General features: G+C 38.0%; 1 protein-coding gene across 3 annotated transcripts in view; it reads right to left on the reverse strand.

Moving 5' to 3' along the window:
- Positions 1-793: 793 nt before the first annotated feature.
- The window catches only part of CERK (ceramide kinase), a 42881-nt gene continuing 21167 nt past the window's right edge, over positions 794-22507 (reverse strand). For 2 of the 3 annotated variants that reach the window (XM_082043329.1, XM_082043331.1), the window contains exons 7-13: positions 16429-16503; positions 14527-14679; positions 13439-13544; positions 10710-10780; positions 6442-6647; positions 4488-4696; positions 794-3545 (exon numbers count right to left, since the gene is read on the reverse strand). In XM_082043329.1, coding sequence (XP_081899455.1) covers positions 3446-3545; positions 4488-4696; positions 6442-6647; positions 10710-10780; positions 13439-13544; positions 14527-14679; positions 16429-16503 — 920 coding nt within the window. In that variant the 3' untranslated portion in view covers positions 794-3445. The remainder of the gene's footprint in view (positions 3546-4487; positions 4697-6441; positions 6648-10709; positions 10781-13438; positions 13545-14526; positions 14680-16428; positions 16504-22507) is intronic. The other variant, XM_082043330.1, reaches the window with a different exon arrangement.

Below are 22507 nucleotides of genomic sequence, written 5' to 3' on the forward strand. Positions count from 1 at the left end.
GCAGGGCTGTTTCTCTCTTCCCTCCCCTCACTCCTCTCTCACAGCTGCTGTGCAGCATTTTTTCCCCTTTCTTGAACATCATAGAAGTGCTACCAACATCACTGATGGGCTCGGCCTCATCCAGCAGCAGGTTGGTCTCAGAGCCAGCTGGAACTGGCTCTGTCTGACATGGGGCAGCTTTTGGCATCTTCTCACAGAAGCCACCCCTGCAGCTCCCCAGCTATCAAGCTACTGGCCACACAAACCCAACACACACCCAAGGAAAGTCTCTTCAGTGATGAAAAGCATTTCTCCTGCTGCACCCACGGTTCATCTACAACTGACATGTTTTATTTCTTATTGGAACATGTACTGCATCCATAGTAATTATTGCAATGAAATTCTAAAGACCCATCTATTTAATATCTACTATCTAGAATATATTATACATTTCATGCTTCTTAGAACACTAGTTTTCTTTGACTTCTTGTAGTTCAGGTTTTTCCATAATCAATAACTCTAAATACTTATATTATAACCAAGTTTCTTCTCCTCCCTTCAATCTTTATCTTGGTAGAGTAGTTTAGTTTTTGTAGAAATCCAGCTTCACTGGTTGCTTTCCTTCAACTCTCAGTGTTTGTCCACACTCACACTTGCTACAAAGTTGCGGTCAACACAAATGGAAGCTCATGGACTACTTCACCCGATTTCAATCCGTCCACACTGAGTACACTGAGCCAATTACCTTTGTTTGGTAGAAATCTGACAATAGATATTTATCAAATCAACTTGTGAAAAGAAGAAAACCACTGTAATGTTGTACAATGTAATTTTATTTTTTCAATGAAATGCCCTAGCGTCATAAAACAGAACACGTTTTCTAATCTTGAAGCCAGCAAGATTGGGAAAAAAAGAAAAATCGAACTTGGTTTTCCTATACATAATTTCCATACTGAGACTACATTCAGAGAAAAAAAAACTAAAATTAAAATGTAAGCAGACATTACTTACGCAGCTCTCGCCTTAAAAATAAACTGGACATCATACAACTCACATATGGTGTTTTGCTAGTATAATATGCTACAAATAGAATTATTCAAATGCAACTATGCAGCTTTTCTATTGTGTTACATTGCAACACCTTTGTTATTTTCTTCACACTTCATTACCATACTACAGAACAATCTTTTCTCCTTTTCCAGTGGCTCATTTCTTGGAAAGGGGCATTCACTGAGGCTTTCTTTGGAAACACCAAGCACTCAGTTTCAGATGTTAAAAATATTCAAAGCATTTCAATATGCATCCATAACAAGATTAAGCCTCCATTTTTCAAGTAAGGCTCTTGAGACTTGCTAGTAAGCTAATGGAAAGAGCTGGTCAGTATTTACTCCTGTTCTCATTTATGAGAATGAGATCTAGACAGCTGTAATGCCTCAGAAATGCCCTCACCTGCTGGAGAGCTGAGGCTGCACCATCCCATCCTGCACAAGATTTACAGCACCTTGAAGCCTGGGTTGTCTCACAGTATTCATGGACAGACCAAAATAACTGTAGAACTTCTTAAACAAATGACACGTTCAAAAAATATTTGCCTTTGTAGAACTGCATAATCTCATTTTCAATGAGGTTCTTAGGTCAAAGGTACTATTGCACTTATTAAACATGGCTTTAAAAATACAGTATATATAACACTTATGTTACAAATGTTTGAAAAAACATTGGATCAATCAACACTTCATTGCATTAATATGGAAAGTAAAAGCAGTACTTTTGGAAAAGTATTCAAGTATTTCCCTGAAATATTATATAACCAAAAACAGATCCTAAACTTTTTATGACTGTACTTTAAGCAAATATAATTTTCAAGTGCTTTTTGTCATATAGAGCAGTATGAATAACACTTTGTAGCAAAGATACCGCACACCACTTCGATATTACACAAAACTGGAATGTAAATAATTTAAATTAAACAAAAAAAATTGGCCATATATAACAATTTTCAAGTGCTTCAGTAATAAACTGGCCAATCACCACAGCTTACATAGAGTAAATATGAGAGACACGAAATTAATACAAGTTGAATGACAGAAATGTCCCTACATATGCATGAACATATGCATGAATATGCATATATATATGCATATACATATGCATGAATCATTAGCTGTTCAGACACAAAAACCCCTCTGATGCAATGAGTTTTAAACTGAACTGCACACTTAAGAAAAGACAGAAGAGAGCAGGGGCTAACTTCTCATCCTTAAACAAGCATAAATACGTATGAGAAAAGTGAAACTTAGCCCCAAGCCTACACAGAGAACGTCTGTGTCACAACACACAAATCCATACACAAATAATCATTCCACAGCTACACATGATAGTCTGAAATTTTTTTTGCTATAAAAACAAATCAGCACAGTGAATTTGTGATTTATCAGATGCCAGTTTCTTCCCTTGACTTCACAAAATAAATCGTTTCATATTTAGTCAAACATTATTCAAAAAAACTGTCAATCATCAAATCATATTTTTAAACTTAATATTCTGACAACTTATTTTGCAAAGACATTTCAACATATGTAGTGTAATCTGTAGTGTACTGAAGAGGGAAGCTTTTCATATGTTAATTTTAGATATTTTGAAAAATTTAAAAGTTGCTGGTGTTTGAGAAAATATTTATGTTTTCCTTTGCCTGAGCCTTCCTGGTATTATGAGCATCCCTGCAAGTTGCTTGCAAGACATTTCTGTTTCTGTGTGTGGTATTTGGTATCATCCCAACAGTCATAAAACCCTTTATAATCCCAAAAAGCATCATGCAAGGAAGCCTTTATAAAGAGAATATACAGGATAAAGTATGATCTGTATACAGATGTGCTTTTATTTTTCAAAGTATTTCTAAACTCTTATTGTTATTACTTAAAGCCAGGAATGTGTGTTTGAATTGCATTGATAAGTTGCAAGGAATAGTTAGAATTACAAAATGAAGGTATTTTACTTAAAAAAAAAAAGATGCAAATGACAACGCTGTTGTGATCCAGCATTTAAGCCACATGCAACTATGTAACTCTCCCAGGAGATAGTATCTTCTCAGACACTGAAAATACTTTGTCTTAATATGTTGGTTTGATGACAATGCGAAGTCCGATGTTCTATAACATTTAGATATTATTGTAACACCAGCTAAATTAGCTCTCTAGAAAAGCACAGATAATTTGTGAATACATATATACATACAGCAATACTCTCTTCTAATATAACTTAGATTACACTGCTCCAAGATATATTTTAATGACTACAATGTTTTTTTTAAAAAAAAGACACAATGCAATAAGATGTCTAAAATTATACTGAAGCCATTAAAAAAAAAATCTAAAATTTTAAAATACTTGTCAATTTGACTAAAATGCATATTTACTCAATTTCCTTGAGCTTCTTTTTTTTCTTCTCCCCATTGGAGGAACAATGTCTATAGTAATTGTTCAACACTACTCTGGCTGCAGGCAGCTTCATCTTTACAGTTTTCCTCGATTCCCCTTGCAAATAGTTTCATTAGCTGGCAGTGAACCCTGAAAAATATGGGAATCAATTAATAAGAAATAAATTACTTCCACATGTTTAATTCTAATAATCCATGAATTTCAATCAGTTGAACAAAGTTCCTTGCTCCAGACTGCAGAAACTGTGTTCTCAATCTTGATACAAACTTCCCCTGCAAAGAATGCCGGATACTTTCACACATCCATCACTCCTGCTCTTTTCCACACAGCAGTTCTATGGGGCACTGAGATGTTATACAGCTGATGATACACAATATACGATATTTATAAAAATCGCTTTGGACTGCTAAGTGATTATGTCTTAACAGAATGCACTTGCATGTAAATATTTTGTATTGTGTTTCTGCTTCCCTTTGTTTTAAAAACAAGAAATAAAAACGATCAACCAAAAAAAAAAAAACACAAAGGGGCAAAAAGCCCTTCAAATTTCACAAACTTCTATTTAGTTCTAATTTGATTATTCGCACAACTGCAAACCTCTTTCTCCATATGCCAAGACTGGAGATAAGACTCTGTTCTGTGTGTCAAAAACACAAACTATGGGACATACTCAGTATTTCTTTAAGACAAAGATGCTTAGTTAAGCTTAAATTTAAGAGGAAAAGCTATTGCTCAGAGTACTGAGGTACTCCACTCACTTAAAAAAGAATCCTCTCAACACCACCTTCACTTTCAATACTTCAAGCACATAATATCAGTACCTAAGAAGTAAGTAGGACCATCCATCCAGTAAGGGGGGCCATCCATCTGTCTCAGTCAGAGTGATCATTTACAATATAAATGGTAGCAGTATTCTCAAAATTAACAACAGCAACAACAAAAAATATTATCAGAAGACTTAAATTTGCTATGTGGAGTCATCTTTTGGGGAGGTCTTTACGAGCATCTTCAAAAATCAGTGAAAAAGCTTAATATATTTTCTGGTACATGGAGAGAAATGTCGATGCTTACCTCACTTCGATGGCTGAACTGTCCAGAGTTTCTCCATCACAATTCCAGGTGCTATTAGCAATATTACAGCAACAGGCTGGATGATCTCTGCAGAACTGGCCAAAACGTTTCTTTCCTATATCTGTGACACTGCTCTCATTGTCATCTGAAAGCTTAGATGTAAATTGAAAACTCTTCACCCGATGAACATCTACAAATGAGAAGTCAAACTACAAAGCAAAAATAAATCAAAACATGTAATTACAACTAGTTCAATACATTTAATGTGTAAAGCAACTCAGCATGCAGCATTTTGTATTCAAGAAAATCTCTCTATTCCAATTTTCTAGAGAAGCTTACCTGCGATATAGAGTTTTGTTTTAAAAAACTGCAGAAGTCAGAAACAATAAAGAAAAAACGGAACTTAACTTTTCAATGGTCTTCCTCAACTAGCTGCAATACTGCCACTTCACAGATAATCACGTAACACGTTCTGAGATTATGAGTAAATGGGTACAAAAACGATTACAAATACCCTAGAAAAACTATTATAACATGGAATCAAAGTCAAAAAGGTTTGGATTGGATCTTGGTACCATCCTCAGGACCTGTTCAACTACAGTCCTTAAGACACATGGGCTTTTATGAAAGCTTTCTGCTTCTGCATTCGGAACAATGCCCTGAAGGTGCAAATTCCATGGCAGTGTGATCACATTACAGAGCTGGGTATACACAAAAATAAGAGTAGAGGGCAATATCATTATATTCCAACAAAATTAAAAACATAGGTGTCAAACTCCACACTGGGAAGCAGTGGTTCACAGGTACGAGGAGGCTCACTAGGCAGCATGTCAGTCCAAACAGCTTCATTGCCAAGTGGTATCCACAGCTGCACAGAGCCACCTATGAATGCTCTCATGTCTCAAATCTCAGCAGAATGTAGTCTCTTGATAAATGTTGAAGCCAATTTGAAAGGTAGCTAGGGAAGGCTTCAAATAATCAAAAATATCAAGAGAACAGTGAGCGTGAGTGAGAAAGGGTGAAGGGAAGGAGACTGAGAATAGCAGGAAGGAGGAATACAGACACACACACAGTGTCCCAGGGAATGGTCATGAGGAAATACAGGAAAGAGAATCTATACTAATTCTTCTACAGAGGAGGAAGGATAGCATCATAAACAAGTGAGATTTATTATTGCTTCTATAACTAGATATGACATTAACCCATTGTTCAGATAATTTCCAGAACATTTTAATAATATCAGGTTGTGACAAATATTAAATGTGTATATTCACAGCCATAGCTCTGGTTTCAACAGATACTCCAATCCAAAGCAGACAGCAATCTCCCCTCGTAGTTTATCCTGACAGCTACAACACATGCAAGGAATAATTTTGAAGCTGAATGTATAAAGCTCATATATCCTGGTCACATATATGTATTACCATTCTGATAAAAGCCTTCAGTCTACAATCAACCTGCAGTTCTGGTAACTTTCTTATAAGCCGCATTTTTATAGAGTTGACAAAAAGTGATTTATTATTCTTCACTACATCTTCTACCTTAGCTGCATTATACTGCCATAAGCAGTTTTTCCTGACAAATACATGGGAACACAGCTGTGTTTGAATCACTTTGAATACTATCCAAACAGTAAATATATAGAAAATGTTCTGAAACAGAATTCAATTAGCAAAAGCGGAATTTTGTTAGAATGTCATGGCCAAAGACATGACTTAGCTGTCTTTTTTTTTTTTTTTAATGGCACACATGCTAAGATTTTATTACCCAGAATGTATAAACTTAAAAACCAAAACCAAACAAACCCAGAACGAAACCAAAACACAAACAAAAAACCCACACACAAATAAAAAAAACCCAAAACTGCTTTGTAGATGTTCTTTTTGTCATATAAGAATACCAACATGTACAACAGATTGACTCTGGAGAATTCAGTGTCAAAGGGAATACACACCTGATCATCTTGGTTTGTATGTCTGACAAGATACCGTAGAAAATCAAATCTAGAGCATTTACGAACTAGAATGAGGTCAGCTGAACCATCTGCCAAATGAGCTGCCGGTGAAAGACCTTTTGGACTTCGTGGACAGGCACAGCTCATATTCACTGCATTGATGGCCAGAAATTTCCCTTTAATAACCTTCCACCCTTCTTCATCTTCTGAAACAGATCAATAAAAGTGTGGAGATACATTATTATTTGATCCACTCACAAGAACACTAAAAAGCAATAATTCTTGGCAACTTAAAAGTTTTTCTTGGGGATATTTAGGCATTTTCAATAAATATCTAAAGTAAGCTGCATTTAAAAAAAAATTTTTAAAATCTATTTTTCATATCCTAACAGAGAAAGTTGTTTTCTCTCTTCACAGACTGTGATTATCTACTAAAGGTGCTCACCATTTCTGACATACATATGTAAAATTCAGGATTGATGCTATTTGGGTAAAGCCACAAAGCCTTAGGTAGGGAAAAGTCAGAGGCAAGTTACAACTCTTGAAGTGTCAAAGTTCAGGGGGATTTTAAACTTCGAATTTCATTCTTGCTCTTCAACATGTTAATCTCAAACAATGATGCAAAGACATTAGTATTTGTTTTTCAAACCAATATTCCTCTTCTGCCTTAATGCCGCAATTTATATTTGAAAACAAAAAGACAAAAAGGGAAGAGATAACTCAGGGTTCAGCAAAGACCAGCAGGCAGCAGATCAGGAGTCTGTTTCCACTGCAACCCCAAATGTCTGAAGATTAATAATATTAACAGAGTTGAACTTTCCTGTGTGTAAATTTTCAGAGATTTCTGGAAAATAGTACAAAAGTCTGCTTTCAACAATGTGAAACCTGTCTGTTAGAGATTAGACATTGAATGAGCTTAAATGTGTGATGGTATAAATACAACCAACAGACAGAGGAGTTTTCTGGAACAGAAACACTGGCAGGCACTGCAGAGTTTTCATTTAAACTGTATTTCCTTGAACATGGACAAAAACAGATAAATGCCTTTGCATTTTTAGATTACACATAATCACCTTCCTGACTACAATAAGAAAAAGCCATAAAGTAGCCATAATGCTCCTTTTCTCCTCCCAATATAAGTGGACTCAGACATTTCAAATTAACAACTTCACAGAAGTAGGATTGCAGAACAGTCTACGGAGATACACATGATTGTAAGACTGGAGTTCAGGAGTGGAATGCCAACATTGATAAAAGGGGTAAAATTAAGGAATGAACAAAAATTTATAAAGTTTGTTTATACAAGCTTGTTAAAGTTTGATCATCGAACCACAGCAACATAGAGACTGAGGCATATTAACTGGTATAGACTTAGAAATCTAATATTATTCAGTTCCCCACATTTGTCTTAAATTTAGTTATTTTCAAGGTGCTTCTTTGATGGGACTATAGGTGACATATATGCCTGAAATTCTGATATCCTTTACTATCTTAGTTCTAGGAACTTCACATTTACTTTAGAGAATCATTATTACAACTGAGAATCATTATTACAATTTTTTCCATCCAGACTATCCTCTCTATCTCCTGATAAATAAAACAGTAATAATAAGAAAAAATGCAGTTCTTAATTCAACATTTTCACATCATTTGCCAGAGTGGTTTTAGTATTGCTTGCTTTACAGCTGATCTTTTTATGTTGCTTTCAAACGTGGCATTACAGAAAGAAATAATTTAAATCACATTCAAAATGTGTATCTTAAGAGATATGAGAAAGACTTAAATGTCAAACTGCAGAATGACTTTGTTCAGGCTGGAGAGAAATTATGAGGCCCTGCTCTGAGATGAAGGTACCTGAACAGAATATAAGAAACTACTGGAACTGGAAACATCTGTGTCCAGAACTATACAAGTGCTTATTTACAAGAAAACCAGGCATCTTCCAGTACATAAACAACAAAATAAAACCAACAGCCTTTACCACTAAATCTTTTCATTGTTTATCTGAGAAGCATTAATAATTTTGTCTATAGTGTGTGTAGATGTGTGTTAACTTTTGACATACGCTCACTGTAATAAGACTCGAATTACTTAAGGTAGAATGCTTATATATGTTACTATTATAGACTGTTTTCACCTGGTGGAAAAGTACTATCCAGTATAAACTTCAGCACGTTACTCAAAAAAAGCTTCATTGTTCAAGCAAGAACAGAGTCAGGGTCCTCATCACATTTTAAATGACCAACTGTTTTCATAACCATTCTGCAGGGTGTACCACTGTAATAGCACAAATTATTTGCCCAAAATGTCTTTCATACAGAGCGATTAGAAGGATGGAGAGCATAAACAGCATTCATTTCAACTGTCTGTTGTATATATACACACTGCAAGTTGCTGAAATCAGCATAAAGTACCAACACCTGAAGTTTACTGAGCACATGCACACAGACTACTGCACAATACAAATAAACATGTTCAGCCACAGTCAGTGCAAGCATCCTTCTAAACTCATCTGAACTGTATACAAACCAAGTAGGCACAGAGAAAGTCAGCCAACACACCCTGCTGAGTAAAAAGCTTATCTGAGATAGTGATTTAAAATCCTTTTTCTTGCAAAGCAGGAGTAGCTGATTGTCATCATTTGCTTACCAGTAGCGCATGGAGAAGAGACTGGACTGTAAAGAAAGCCAGCTACCAGAAGTAAAATGGACTGAAGTAAACAATATCCTATATAATCAGCTGCTTAATGTCTTGTGCAATGCTGGCTAAAGCAGTCTTGATTGCTCACTAACCTGTGGCTTTCTTCTGCTTTTGCTCCTTTGCTGGATTAAAGCTAACAAAATGGCAGATTAAAAACAAACAAATAACAAAAACCTCACCCAAACACACACACAAAACTAAAAAAACCCCATCAAACAAACAAAAAACAAACAACACAAAAGAAAAGAGTTGGCAATTTCTAACTACAGTGTTTTCTTACTAAAAAGCCCCACTTACTATCAGATTTAGCTCCTAAGAAAATACTATGTAAAGCAATTTCTTTAGTTGAATCTAGGCATAAATTAAAACAACTCAAGAAATACTCCAATCTGGCCATCCGTTGATAGTATTAAAGATCAGAGAGCAGTATCTGGGATGAAAGCACTAGGTATAAGCATGTGTAACAGGAACTGAAGTTGGCACAAATCTATACACAGTCTTCATACTACCAATGAACCTCTATAGTATGATGCTACTCCTTTTGCTAACAAATGTCTAGAAACTGGCAGAGATACTGTGCAAAATAATTGTAATTATAAAATAATCTGGGGCATAAGGAACAGTGCTTGTGTCAAGAAAATTATGGTTTTATGCACTGGGATCTACAAGAATCAAAAAAAACCAAGAGAGCAGAAGCAGAAGCACCCAGAAGCAGGCAGCCCAGGAAGGCTGAAGGCTGCCTGGTGTTTAAGAGGGTTTTCTCCAAGACCATGAATGGAGACCAGAGGCAAAACTCGGCCAACTGAATCTGCGTCTCTTACTCCAGCAAGGCCACCAGCCAATCAAGAGCAGTGCTTCCCATTGGCATGTGGCCATTTGACATGAAGAGATACAACCAGGAGGTAGACCGCACAGAATCCGCACAGGATATTAACAGTTGTTTTAACTAAAGGAAGGAAAAGTTATGCCTATTAAAATTAAAAAATCCATGGAAGTGTGCTCAGGGATTGAAATGGGGAGGAAAAATAGTATAAGGAGAGCTTAACTTGAGAAAGAGGAGAAAAATCTCATATCATTTATAGGGAGTATTAGTGGGGTATTGTAAAGAAATACTGAAGTCCACTAGACAGGTTATTAGTTGTCCAAGTTCGCTGCTTCATAAGTATTTAACAGCTTTACCTACGGTGACTTTTGTCCTAACACACACAGATTTTAATCCTGATCTATTCTGAAAGTTATCTTAATAAACTATTCCCTTCTCTACTACCTCACAGCTTATCAGTTAAGTCCTTCTCACAAAAGAACCCACAGAGTCCTAGCTCACAGAATACATATTTCTCAAAGAAACCCAACACACTGAAATATACAAGTAATTAGCATAATTTTATCAGAATTTTCTGAGGTTTGGGTGGAGACATCTTACATATTTTTCACATATTTACATGCATTTGCCTTAAAGAAACAATAAATTATCTAGTAACTTTTAAAAAACCCCACACATTTAAACTAATATATTCTGAAAACTAATATTTTGTATAATACTACACCATCTTTTTATGACAAATTACCTTCATATTTTAATCCACATTCCTTCTGCTGTTCTGCCAGCTGTTGCTCACTTTTCTTGCAAATGTAACACCTGAAAACAAAAATACCACTCAGTTCCTGAAAACCAAACCATTATTCACTTTAACATTTTTGTTTTACCCAATCATTATAGGACCTTCTGCCACCACAAGATGCAGCACGACACTGACAGCCCTGATGAGGGAGGAATCATGAGAGCCCTGCAGGCAGCACAGGTACTTCTGTACAGTGCCGACGATGACTGGATGTCAGAAATAATAGCATCACAGAGCCGTAAGTTCGCATGGGTTGGAAGGGACCTCTAATGTGGTCCAAGTATCTGCTCAAAGCAGGTATTGTAGGATCAGGATGTCTGGAGTCTTGTTGAGTCAAGTTTTGAATATCTGCAAGGGTAGAGCCCACAAGACCTCTGGGCAACCTGTTCCTATATTTGACTGCTGAAACAGCAAAAGACATTGACATACTGGTGCCAGTCCTTCATCTCAAAAGTGCTGAGTACAGGGGGAAAAACGCTTCTCTTGACCTGTTGGCTTCTCTTTTGCATAGAAAGCCCAATATACAGTTGGGCTTCTTTCCTCAAGAACACACTGCTGACTCAGGTACAGCTGTTGTCCATCAGGATCCCAAAGTTCTTTTTGGCAGAGCTGCCTTCTAGCCAGTCAGTACTGCTGCATGGGTCTACTCCACCCCATGTACATGACGTTTGCCTCTCCTAAACTTCAGGAGGTTCCTATCAGCCATTTCTTCAGCCAGCCAAGGTCCCTCTGAATAGCAGCCCTGACTTTCAACATGTAATCCACTCCTCAAAATCTGGTACCATCTATAAAACTGCTGTGGGCACTCTCTGCCACCATCCCAGCCACTAATAAACATGTAGCACAGTATTAGCCCCAGTATTGATCCCTTAGGGACACCACTAGTAATTGGTTGCCAGTGGGACTCAGTACAACCTTTCTAGGGCGTCTAGCCAGTTTTCCACTATCCACTTATCTTGTTTATACCTAATCAATTTGATTTTAAGAATACTACAAGAAACAGTACCAGAGGCCTTGCTAAAGTATGAAGCAATCCACTGCTTCCCCCTTATACATGGGCATGGGTACCTGTAAGGCCTGGGAGCAGACTGCATCAGTGAAAACTGGGGAAAAGGAGGCATGTCCCAGCCTTTTCCATATCTTTTATCATGGGGTTCCCCACACCACTAAGCAGCAGGACCACAGTTACTCTGGCATGTTTGGCATACCTATTTAACCCCTTCATAATAAGTAACACCTTTCACATCCCTCACTGATTTCAGCTTCATCTGAGCTTTGGTTTTCTCAGTTCCATCCCTGAACAGTTAGGCAATATCTCCGTATTCCTCCAAAGTAACCTGTTCCACTTCCACCTTTGCTACTTATCCTTGCTCATCCACGTTGGCTTTCTAGCATGCTTACTCAAAGCTTCTGTATATCAGAATGGACTGTTCCTGTGCTCTGAGGAGGTACCAACCAAGTCTCCTGTGCCTCTGTCCTCCAGGGAAGTCTCCCAGGGGATCTTGCCAAGATTCCAGAATAAACCAAAATCTGCTCTCTTAAAGTTCATTGCAATTCTAATTTTTGCCTTGCTCACTTCTCTCAGGATTTTAAACTCTGTAAGCTCACAGTCACTGCTGCCAAGACTGCCCTCAACCGTCACATCCTTCATTTTCCTTTTCTGTAACAAGACCAGCAGAGCATTTCTGCTCATCAACTTGTCAATCAACTGCATGATCACTGTCATCACCACACTCCAGGATTCTCCTGAACTGCTTGTGCCCAGCCTTATTGCCCTTCAAGCAATTATCAGGATGTATAAAATCCCCTGTGAGGCTCCAGGTACTCCTTCCTCCCTGAGTGAGACCTGGATGACAGCCTTCTCCCTCTGGAGCTTTGCCTGCATCAAGGCACCTGATGGATCAGGATAGTTGCTCCAGCTAGTGCTGGAGACTGATCTGTAGCACGTCACAGCAGCATTACAGCAGAGCCTTAATAAATTCCATGTAGTTCCTGGCCAAAGTTTCTGGCTCCTCTGTATCCTGCTGTGACACTACTATATCTCTGACAGCTTCATATATAAAGAAGAAGAATAAATAACGGTGCATAACTTCAAGCAGATGAAAGCAAAGAGAAAAAAAGGAACACTGGGTGATTAAGGTAGGTCCTCTGATTGAAGAAATAAGTGAAGAATTTATATAGCATAGTTATAGTCTAAAGAAAAGGACTAAATAGGTTGATTCCTGGAAAGACCTATCCTCAGGACAAGACATGCCAGCTGTTGTCATGGCACTAAAATAATTGCTAACATTGCTAAGTCCAATTACAATGTGGACATTTGAGATTTTTTTAATAATTATTCCCATTTGTAGAAGTTATGAGGTATCCAGACTTTTCATGTATCAGCAGTAACACAGCATAGTACCCTCAGCAACTTGTAACTGGCTACTGTGCTGTTATACTTTGTTTCATTTAAAATTGGGGGAGAGGAGACATAAGCTCACAAAATTTTATTACGTTTCTGTTTACTAACCTGACAAAATGAGGTGGTTTTTTTTATGAGTAAATAAACTTTTTAAAAAGCTCACCTCCTTCAGAGTAAGTGTCTTGATGTTTAACATTTCTGTGACTTCAGTTTATGTACAGGCCTTTTCAAATAGTTCACATCAAATATCTGGAGATAACCATTAGCCTACCCTGTTCTGCAGCTATCTTTATCTCGTGGAGATCCCAGTGTGTGTTTTGCTGGTTGAAAAGAAATTGTTCCTTCATAGTAATGATGAGAAAGAAAAGTCTTGAAGCCTACATAAAAAAAGGAATAAGTAGCATTAAGTCGTTATAAATCCACATTGCTTAACAGCTCTGCATACACCCCTTGATTGTTCCACTCCTTCCTTCTCTAAGGATTGCAAAACCATAGTTGCTCTCCTCAAGTTCACAGCTCTTTCTGTTATGATGTCTTAGTCAGTAAAAGACAAGGAAATAACCCCCCCAACTGTAACATTTGCAATAGTGCCATTAGTTTGCTTGACATCTTTAAGAGACAACTAAAAATTTTAGCTGTATGTCAATGCTGAATCTTAATATTAGTCTACAGCACCCTGCGTCTTTATCTTCTTTCCCTAACACAAAACAAATCAAAGGTGGCAAAAAATACCTTCCAGTAACATAGCATTTGTCCAAATATTAGCTCACTACAATAAACCACTCAGTGTTTTCTACAATCAGTGCTGGAAAAAGGACAAAATTAACAATTCATTCCATCAGTTGAACGTCCAGGAGATGCCTATCTCTAACTGACTGAAAATAAAGTAAAAATTACTATCACAGAAAAAGTATTACTTTCTAGGCAGCTAAAACTAGTTGACATCACACGACACATTTTTATTAACAGAACAGCACTAGCAATTTTAGTAATAAAAAAAACTTGTTAAACAAATTTGAATTAGGATTGCTTTCAAGATAATTTATAACAGGTAAATATAAGCTTCTTAGCTCTTTATATAGCCCATAAAATAATTAAAATATTAACTATCATTTAATTTGTTAACTGTGCTATATAGCCAAATTCAACATAACTTTAATAAGCTTGTTATGTTATCCCCCAAGTCATGGAGCTTTACATAATGTGATCCACTGTACTTGGTACCACAAGGAGTTTAAAATCAGGTTCAGTTTGCCTCTTATGTTCAGAAGTGTCAGAGCAGCTTGGTTTGGAAAAAGTATATCAACTGCTCCAATATATCTACATGCTGACAAGAGAATTTAATAATTACATAATTACCTGAGTAGTCATATCTCATGGGCCCCATCCACCGTTTCTTTTCACTGTCTTTTAATATATCGCCATAAAAACCATAACCCAGCAATGATACAGAGTACTTCAAAAATGTGTTGTTATGATGTACTGAAGAGACATCCAGAGGTTGACAGTCACCTATGAAGATTAGAAGAGTAAGGTTCTTTTAAGGTGTATTTTATTTGCAGCTGCAAACTTGATAGTGCCTTTACCATTACAGAATCTTTAAAAATAAAATCTAAAAAAATGTATGTTGCATTTATGTCATAATATATGTCATATCTATATATATTTCATATACATGCAGAAAGGGGATTTTTTGTTTAATACTGATTTCACTTAACATTTAAAAAGCATTAAGCACTACCTGAGAAGAAAAGTCGGTATGCTAAAAATACATAATGAAGAATTTACACTCATTTACTGTGTAGCAATAGGAGGGGATGTTATAGAACAGATCAATGTAGTATCTGTACATCTGCTGGATATTACTTAATCCTATATGAGTGTATGTCATACTACCAGAGGATAATTCAAGGTGAAAGGAGTCTTAGGATGTTTCTCATCAAATTTCCCACTCAAAGTAAGTTCAGCTATGAGATCAGATCAAGTTACTCAGAGCTTATTCAGTCAAGCCCTGAAAAATACAGAAGAACAGAGAGTACACGACCTCTCTGATACCCTCAGTGTAAGCTTTGGAGCAGCTGTAGGTTTGGGGATGTTTGGGGTGGTGGTGGTCTTTTTCGCTTGTTTGGTTTTTTTTGTTTGGTTTGCCCTTTTTTTTCCCTTTCACCTTTTGCCCATTGTCTCTCATCCTCCTCCCACAGACTACTGTGAAGAACCCTTTATGTGAGAAACACTCAAAAATCTAAACACGTGTATATATGCACATTTAATAATCCAGCTAAAATACTGTGATGTATTAATCTCTCTCTCTAATCCTAGTCCAATGACCTAAACTCTACATATGATGAGCAGATCTAACCAAACGTTAGCAGCAAGAAGCACATGTGTAAACCTCTGCAACACCAGCTCCTAAAACTGAAAATGTTAAGCTCTCAGTAACAAGTCATAGTGCAGTAATTGTCCCTTGGAAATTCTATCCTTTATGCTTACACAACATCATTATAATTGAGGAGTATCTTGCAAAATTTTCAAAATTCAGTATTAAGAACTGGGTCACAGATTCTTCAGTGTGTGGCAAGATAGGATGGACATCACAAATCACAATGTACTGAACATGCCAAGCTCTCTCCTTCAGCCCCCATGGAGTTCAGGGACTCCATTACCAGAAGACTTCAGAGAAGCAGCAATGCCATCATCCTTACTGATGAGAACATATCAAAAAGCATCTGTTGAAGCGTAGTTATTTTCTTCCCTAGTTTCTCCTCAAATATATGACTTATAGATAGTAAAAATGGGGAATTATAAGGTAATTCCAGTCAAGCAGAAGCCTTACCTCTAATTGGGCATGCAAGCATTGAATTGCACAGAACAATTGGGCAAGTACTACAAAATACTGCTATTCAGGTGTACATGTGCTTGTCATAGCTGTCTCTGAGGGAGAGATATATGGTCCAACAACTTACACTGCTTATTGTATTTTACTGCTATCTTCAAAAGCATGCCAGAATGCATGAAAACTTAAGCACCAGATATAAAATTTCAAAACATTATGATCCCTTGAAAACAATGAATTACAATAAACAATTTTAACCTCCTGGATTTCAACCAGAGACTTAAATCCCAGACAAAAAACTCCATATTTCAACTCAATCATTATGTTTAAATTATATTTCACAAACACGTAGAAAGAACTAAATGGAATTACTATATTGGGCTATTTAAATCATTTTCATAACAAAAGAGTAAACTATGACCACCCACCCACAATAATATGAAGAGCTGATGTCACTGGATCAGAAATGCCAACTGTTGAATAGCATATGCAATCTGTTGATCCTGAAATAAAAGAAATTTAGACATTAATTTATATATTTTCTAAACAAGTATTATTGTCATGGTCCTGCAAATAAAAGCCTTATGTTCCTTTGGCCCGCCCCTTTCTATTTTATGGACTAAAGTAAATATAAGGATACAAATATTGTTATTTAAATTGTAACATTCCTCCTCCCCTGCAACAAGCAGAATTTATGTCTCTCCATACAAAGTACAAAAATTTTCACTATATAAGTGATAAATATATATTAGTTAGTGAAGGGAAATAAGTTAATTCACATGAAAAATTTCAGGATTACATTACAGCTTTTATACCAATTAACAATGAAAGTGAAGGAAGGCATACGTGAAGGAAGGCATACGTGAAGGAAGGCATACGTGAAGGAAGGCATACGTGAAGGAAGGCATACGTGAAGGAAGGCATACGTGAAGGAAGGCATACGTGAAGGAAGGCATACGTGAAGGAAGGCATACGTGAAGGAAGGCATACGTGAAGGAAGGCATACGTGAAGGAAGGCATACGTGAAGGAAGGCATACGTGAAGGAAGGCATACGTGAAGGAAGGCATACGTGAAGGAAGGCATACGTGAAGGAAGGCATACGTGAAGGAAGGCATACGTGAAGGAAGGCATACGTGAAGGAAGGCATACGTGAAGGAAGGCATACGTGAAGGAAGGCATACGTGAAGGAAGGCATACGTGAAGGAAGGCATACGTGAAGGAAGGCATACGTGAAGGAAGGCATACGTGAAGGAAGGCATACGTGAAGGAAGGCATACGTGAAGGAAGGCATACGTGAAGGAAGGCATACGTGAAGGAAGGCATACGTGAAGGAAGGCATACGTGAAGGAAGGCATACGTGAAGGAAGGCATACGTGAAGGAAGGCATACGTGAAGGAAGGCATACGTGAAGGAAGGCATACGTGAAGGAAGGCATACGTGAAGGAAGGCATACGTGAAGGAAGGCATACGTGAAGGAAGGCATACGTGAAGGAAGGCATACGTGAAGGAAGGCATACGTGAAGGAAGGCATACGTGAAGGAAGGCATACGTGAAGGAAGGCATACGTGAAGGAAGGCATACGTGAAGGAAGGCATACGTGAAGGAAGGCATACGTGAAGGAAGGCATACGTGAAGGAAGGCATACGTGAAGGAAGGCATACGTTGATTCTCCTTTGCTCAAGATTTCTTACTCATTAACATCTCACAAAAGGAAGTTGACTGGTTTCTTGCTTTTTGGGGGACTGATCTAAATTCCAGACTACCAATATCGCCCGCTCGTCCAGCTGCATCATAAACCAGAAACTCCTGCCTAGTTCTATTATTTGAAAATCAGTAAACACTTGCTTTCAGGAATTAGTTTATAGACAGGGATCAAAGCAAACAGAAACATGCCCTTACAGTTTTGAGCAAAATATCTACAAGAAAGAGGAGAAGCTTTAGGTTTCACCTATATTCTGTCTTTGTTACTAACTGCCTTCAGCCCATTCCTTACTCAGTATGTCCACTCAGAATTTTAGGTGCTGTTTATAGACAGGCAATTCTCCCTGACACCTATTGTGTGTGTGTGTGTATGTGTGTGCGTGTATGTGTGTGCGCGCGTGTGCGCGCGCGTGTGCGTGAATGAATGAATAAATAAATAAATAAATAAATAATCTAAGAGCCTAATGCATAGTTCTAAATCCCACTCTGCAGCAGGGACTTGAAAGTTAGAGCGAGACATACCAAAGCATTTTGTTGCAGCACCTAACTCCACATTTATCTTGTAGTTTCTTCCATCCTTTCCCTGAAATTGAATTCCTTTAAAGTCAAGGCTGGATATCTGAAAACAAAAACTTAACTTTGTCCACATATGTTCTCAGTTTTCCTACTGATACACTAGATGTAGTGTATCAGATACAGAGTACTTCATTTCTCAGGCCTAATCAAATCGAAATAAGACAACTAAAAATGGAGGAATGAGCAATCACTATTTAAAATCCCATTTTGGTTCTTTCTCACTTTGAAAGCATTGATGGTATGTCAACAGGATCCAAGAAAATCCTTTCCCTCTCCAACTCACTTCTCAGGAAATGGACACCACCTCCCTTACCAGTGAAGGGCATGAGAGAAGCTTCTACCAAGTAAACGCTACACGGAAGCCTGTCACAGTGAACAAGCAGCAGCTCTGGAAGCCAATTAAAGAGAATATAAACATAACAGAACTGCAGAACAAAAGAATGTGACTAGAGAGATCTATCTCTACAAGGCCAAGGTTCAAGATGGTATAAGCGTACCATTGCAAGCACATGCCATTGCACAGGCAACGAGTCTCCAGTTTCTCTCAGTATCATAACAAAGATACACAGATGATGTTATCAAGCCACATTTGGAATTTTATAGCAGAAAATACTAAGTTGAGTTCAGATATTAAGCTATGCTCTACTGCCAGTTTTTTCAGTTTAATTTTGCCCCCTACACTCATGAATTTCAGTTAGGCAGAAAATTCCCACTACTTTTGAAAAGAAAAACAAACAAACAAAAAATAGCCACTAAAAGACCTGACCTTAACTTTTACTGCTGAATGTATGAGCTCAACATTCCATCCAACCTTTCTCATTTCTTCAAGACCTGTTTACATTCTGCTGCTAGAATTACCTGAGTCCCATTTGCCCTGATGTAAACAGAGCTTCCAAGAAGTCTTAGACTATAGGTGGGAGAAGAAGCGGGAAATTCACAAGCTACATTTTAACACCAGACGCTTATCTCCCGGTACTCTTCTGTAGTCAATTAAAAGCTGATTTATCTGTTGGGCAATTTTATAGAACTCATTTTCATTTCCATTCATTACTAGCAAGGGAGGGCTAAAATTAGATCTGAAGTCTGAAATTAATTCTGAGATTCTAAAACGGGAGACTGGGGAAGACACCAACAGTGTTTACCAAATGTCAAATCATCCCTTTCTCATACATGCCAGTGGAGTACTAACTAAAACAGTATAATAGCGTTGTTTTGTTTTCTCTCTCAGAGATGGTAGTATGGAGCAACAAAACCGGTATCATTCCTTCATACACTGCAAGGGAATGTAACTGGTCATAACACCACACCAAGCATGAACCTAATGGTACTAGTTTAAAGGTCACAAAAACGTTCACGATGCCTAAGGATTTGAACCACTTTGAATACTTCATAACCAAACAAGAATTCTAGGCTATTAAGTGGCTCTTGAATAGACCTGACATCTACTACTGATGAAACAGCACTCCAAGTAGATACACATCCAAACCCCACCAAAAATCTGGCTTATTTCCTCAGTATAAATCTGATATGGAAAGCAGGATTAGAATTTAAATATAGCTTGACTGATATCCCTTGATTAACAGCTTAGAACTGCCAGAGCACTCTATTTGGGCAAGAAGCTTCCACAGAATATGACTCTTAACTAATGTTAGGTGGCAGATGCTGTTTGTTCTGGTTAAACCAACAGAAAAGTTATACACATACTCTGCCAGATTTTCTTTGGGGATTTTTAAGGGCAATGGTCTGAGTGAAAGAAAACAAAAGAGGCTTTTATGGGTTACACAGAACTACATGTAAACAAGATGAAAGTAGTAGACTGCTTCTTAACTGAGCCCAAATTCATTAAAAAAGAAAGATTTTCAGTGTAGAAACTAATCTTTGCATCGGTGTGCTGGAAGAGAAGATCAGCATGTAAGGGAATAATTAAGTTTCAGGTTAAGACACTTAGAAGTAGCTACATATGTACATGTAACACTGCAGACTATGTCAAAGCTTCCACTCAAGGAGATCTTGCCAGGAATGCTGACAGCAGCCCAAGCTGGACTCAAGGTACTCACACACAGGCCCCATTTGAAGGGCCTTAGGAAAGAAGACAGGCAGCAGATGCAACACAAATCTACAGGCTCTACTGACCGTATTGACCAGATGCATCCTGGCTATAACTTGAGTTTACATGCCCATCTCACCTGCAGACACCACAATAGACGCATGAACATTTAAATATAAAATTGAAACTTACCTGAAGGAGACTAACTTCATTACCTAAACTGGCAACAAACACCAGTGTTCAAGTGCTGCAGATCACTCTGCTTGGTTTCCACCTGCTGCTCTAGCACTACAGCTGCCTTGCACAGGGGTCGCACGTCTCCGCACTGGTGGCACCACACCACCACTCGCAGACAGCTGAATCCCAAACTAAATGTCTGAAATCTCCCAGCTAAAGAAAGCTCTCACACCAGGTATTTTGATACTGAGAGCCCACTGAAAATATGACGTGTGTAGAGGGCACCTCAACCAGTCTTTGTTAAAATAATTACTTTGAATCTTTACCATACATTATGCACACTAGAGCTCTGTTTCATTACTCATTTTCCCCAAAGTCTGTTTGCTATTAGGAGGTACCTCACAGCCACATAGTTGTTATATAGGCAAGTTCTTCTATGGTCTTTCCCTACCCAAATTTACACACTCTAATTTTGTAAATATATAAATTTAATGATTTAAAATTTATCAAGGAAATCCTTCCTTTTAATTAATCACAAGGAGAAATGATCAAGATATGTATTTAAATATTAAAGAGTATGTGCTCCCCATAAAACATATTTGCTAAAGCAAGATCAAATAAACCAAAGTGATGGACTGCACTAGATAGAACACAATGCAGCTAAATCACCAGATTTCCCCTTCGCAGGCAAGTATTGCTGGATATTTGTGAGTACACAAGTCATGTGGAGAAGTGCTCAGACACCACCTCACAAGTTTTAAATTGGTCACAGAATCACCAAAGCAATAAGCAAAACCAGCTGTTTCTCTGGTTGTATGGAAGAGTTCATGCCATTGATTCCAAGGACCAAAAAAAAGTGCTAAAAAATGTTTAGACTACTAACTTACAACTAAGTTTTCTTAAACCAAAACACATATGCCTTGGGCAATAAGTATTCATTTTTGTGCTTTTACTGCTGGAAAACTAAATTCCTAAGAACTGGAAGTACTAAACAAGCAGATGACAGAAGCAACAGTCAGCCAGATGTTGATCCAATAGAAAAGAATGAATTTAACAAAGATAAACTTTTAGTGCTCAAGAGCACTGTTCCATGTGAGATAACCTTGATGGGCAGGTGCTGCCACAGCACATATAAAATCCTCAGGAAGAATTAGTATGACAACAAGATTCTGTACTGCAAACAGGCAGAATAACAACTTCAGTGGGGATCCCATAAGTTTGTAGTATTTTTGTGAAGTCACAATCCATGCAGTCACCAAGAATCATACAAAAGTTTGGGTTGGAAAGGACCTTCAAATGTCACCAAGTCCAACCCCTCTGCAATGAGCAGGGGCATCTTCAACTAGATCAGGTTGCTCAGAGCCTCATCCAGCCTGGCCTTGAATGTCTCTAGGGATGGGGCATCTACCACCAATCTGGGCAACCTGGGCCAGTGTTTCACCACCCCCATTGTAAAAAATTTCTTCCTCATGTCTAGCCTGAATCTCCTCTCTTTTAGTTTAAGACCATTACCCCTTGTCCTGTCACAAGAGACTCTGCTAAAACGTCTGTCCCCATCTCTCTTATAGGCCCCTTTGAAGTATTGAAAGGCCACAATAAGGCCTCCCTGGAGCTTTCTCCAGGCTGAACAACCCGAGCTCTCTCAGCTTGTCTTCATAGAAGAGCCGTTCCAGTCCTCTGATCATCTTTGGAGGCCCTACTCTGGACCCTCTCCAACAGCTCCATGTCTTTCCTGTACTGAGAGCTCCAGACTTGGACACAACACTCCAGGTGGGGCTTCACGAGAGCAGAGTACAGGGGCAGAATCACCTCCCTTGACCTGCTGGTCATGCTCCTTTTGATGCAGCCCAAGATACAACTGGCCTTCTGTGCCAGTACCTCCAAGTCCTTCTCCACAGGGCTGCTCTCAATCCATTCATCCCCCAGCCTGCATTGGATACTAGGGGTTGCTGCAACACGGGTGGAGGACCTTGCACTTGGCCTTGTTGAACCTTATGAACTACAC

This window comes from Streptopelia decaocto (genome assembly GCF_964273445.1).
Source record: "Streptopelia decaocto genome assembly, chromosome: 1".
Taxonomy (NCBI): Eukaryota; Metazoa; Chordata; class Aves; order Columbiformes; family Columbidae; genus Streptopelia; species Streptopelia decaocto.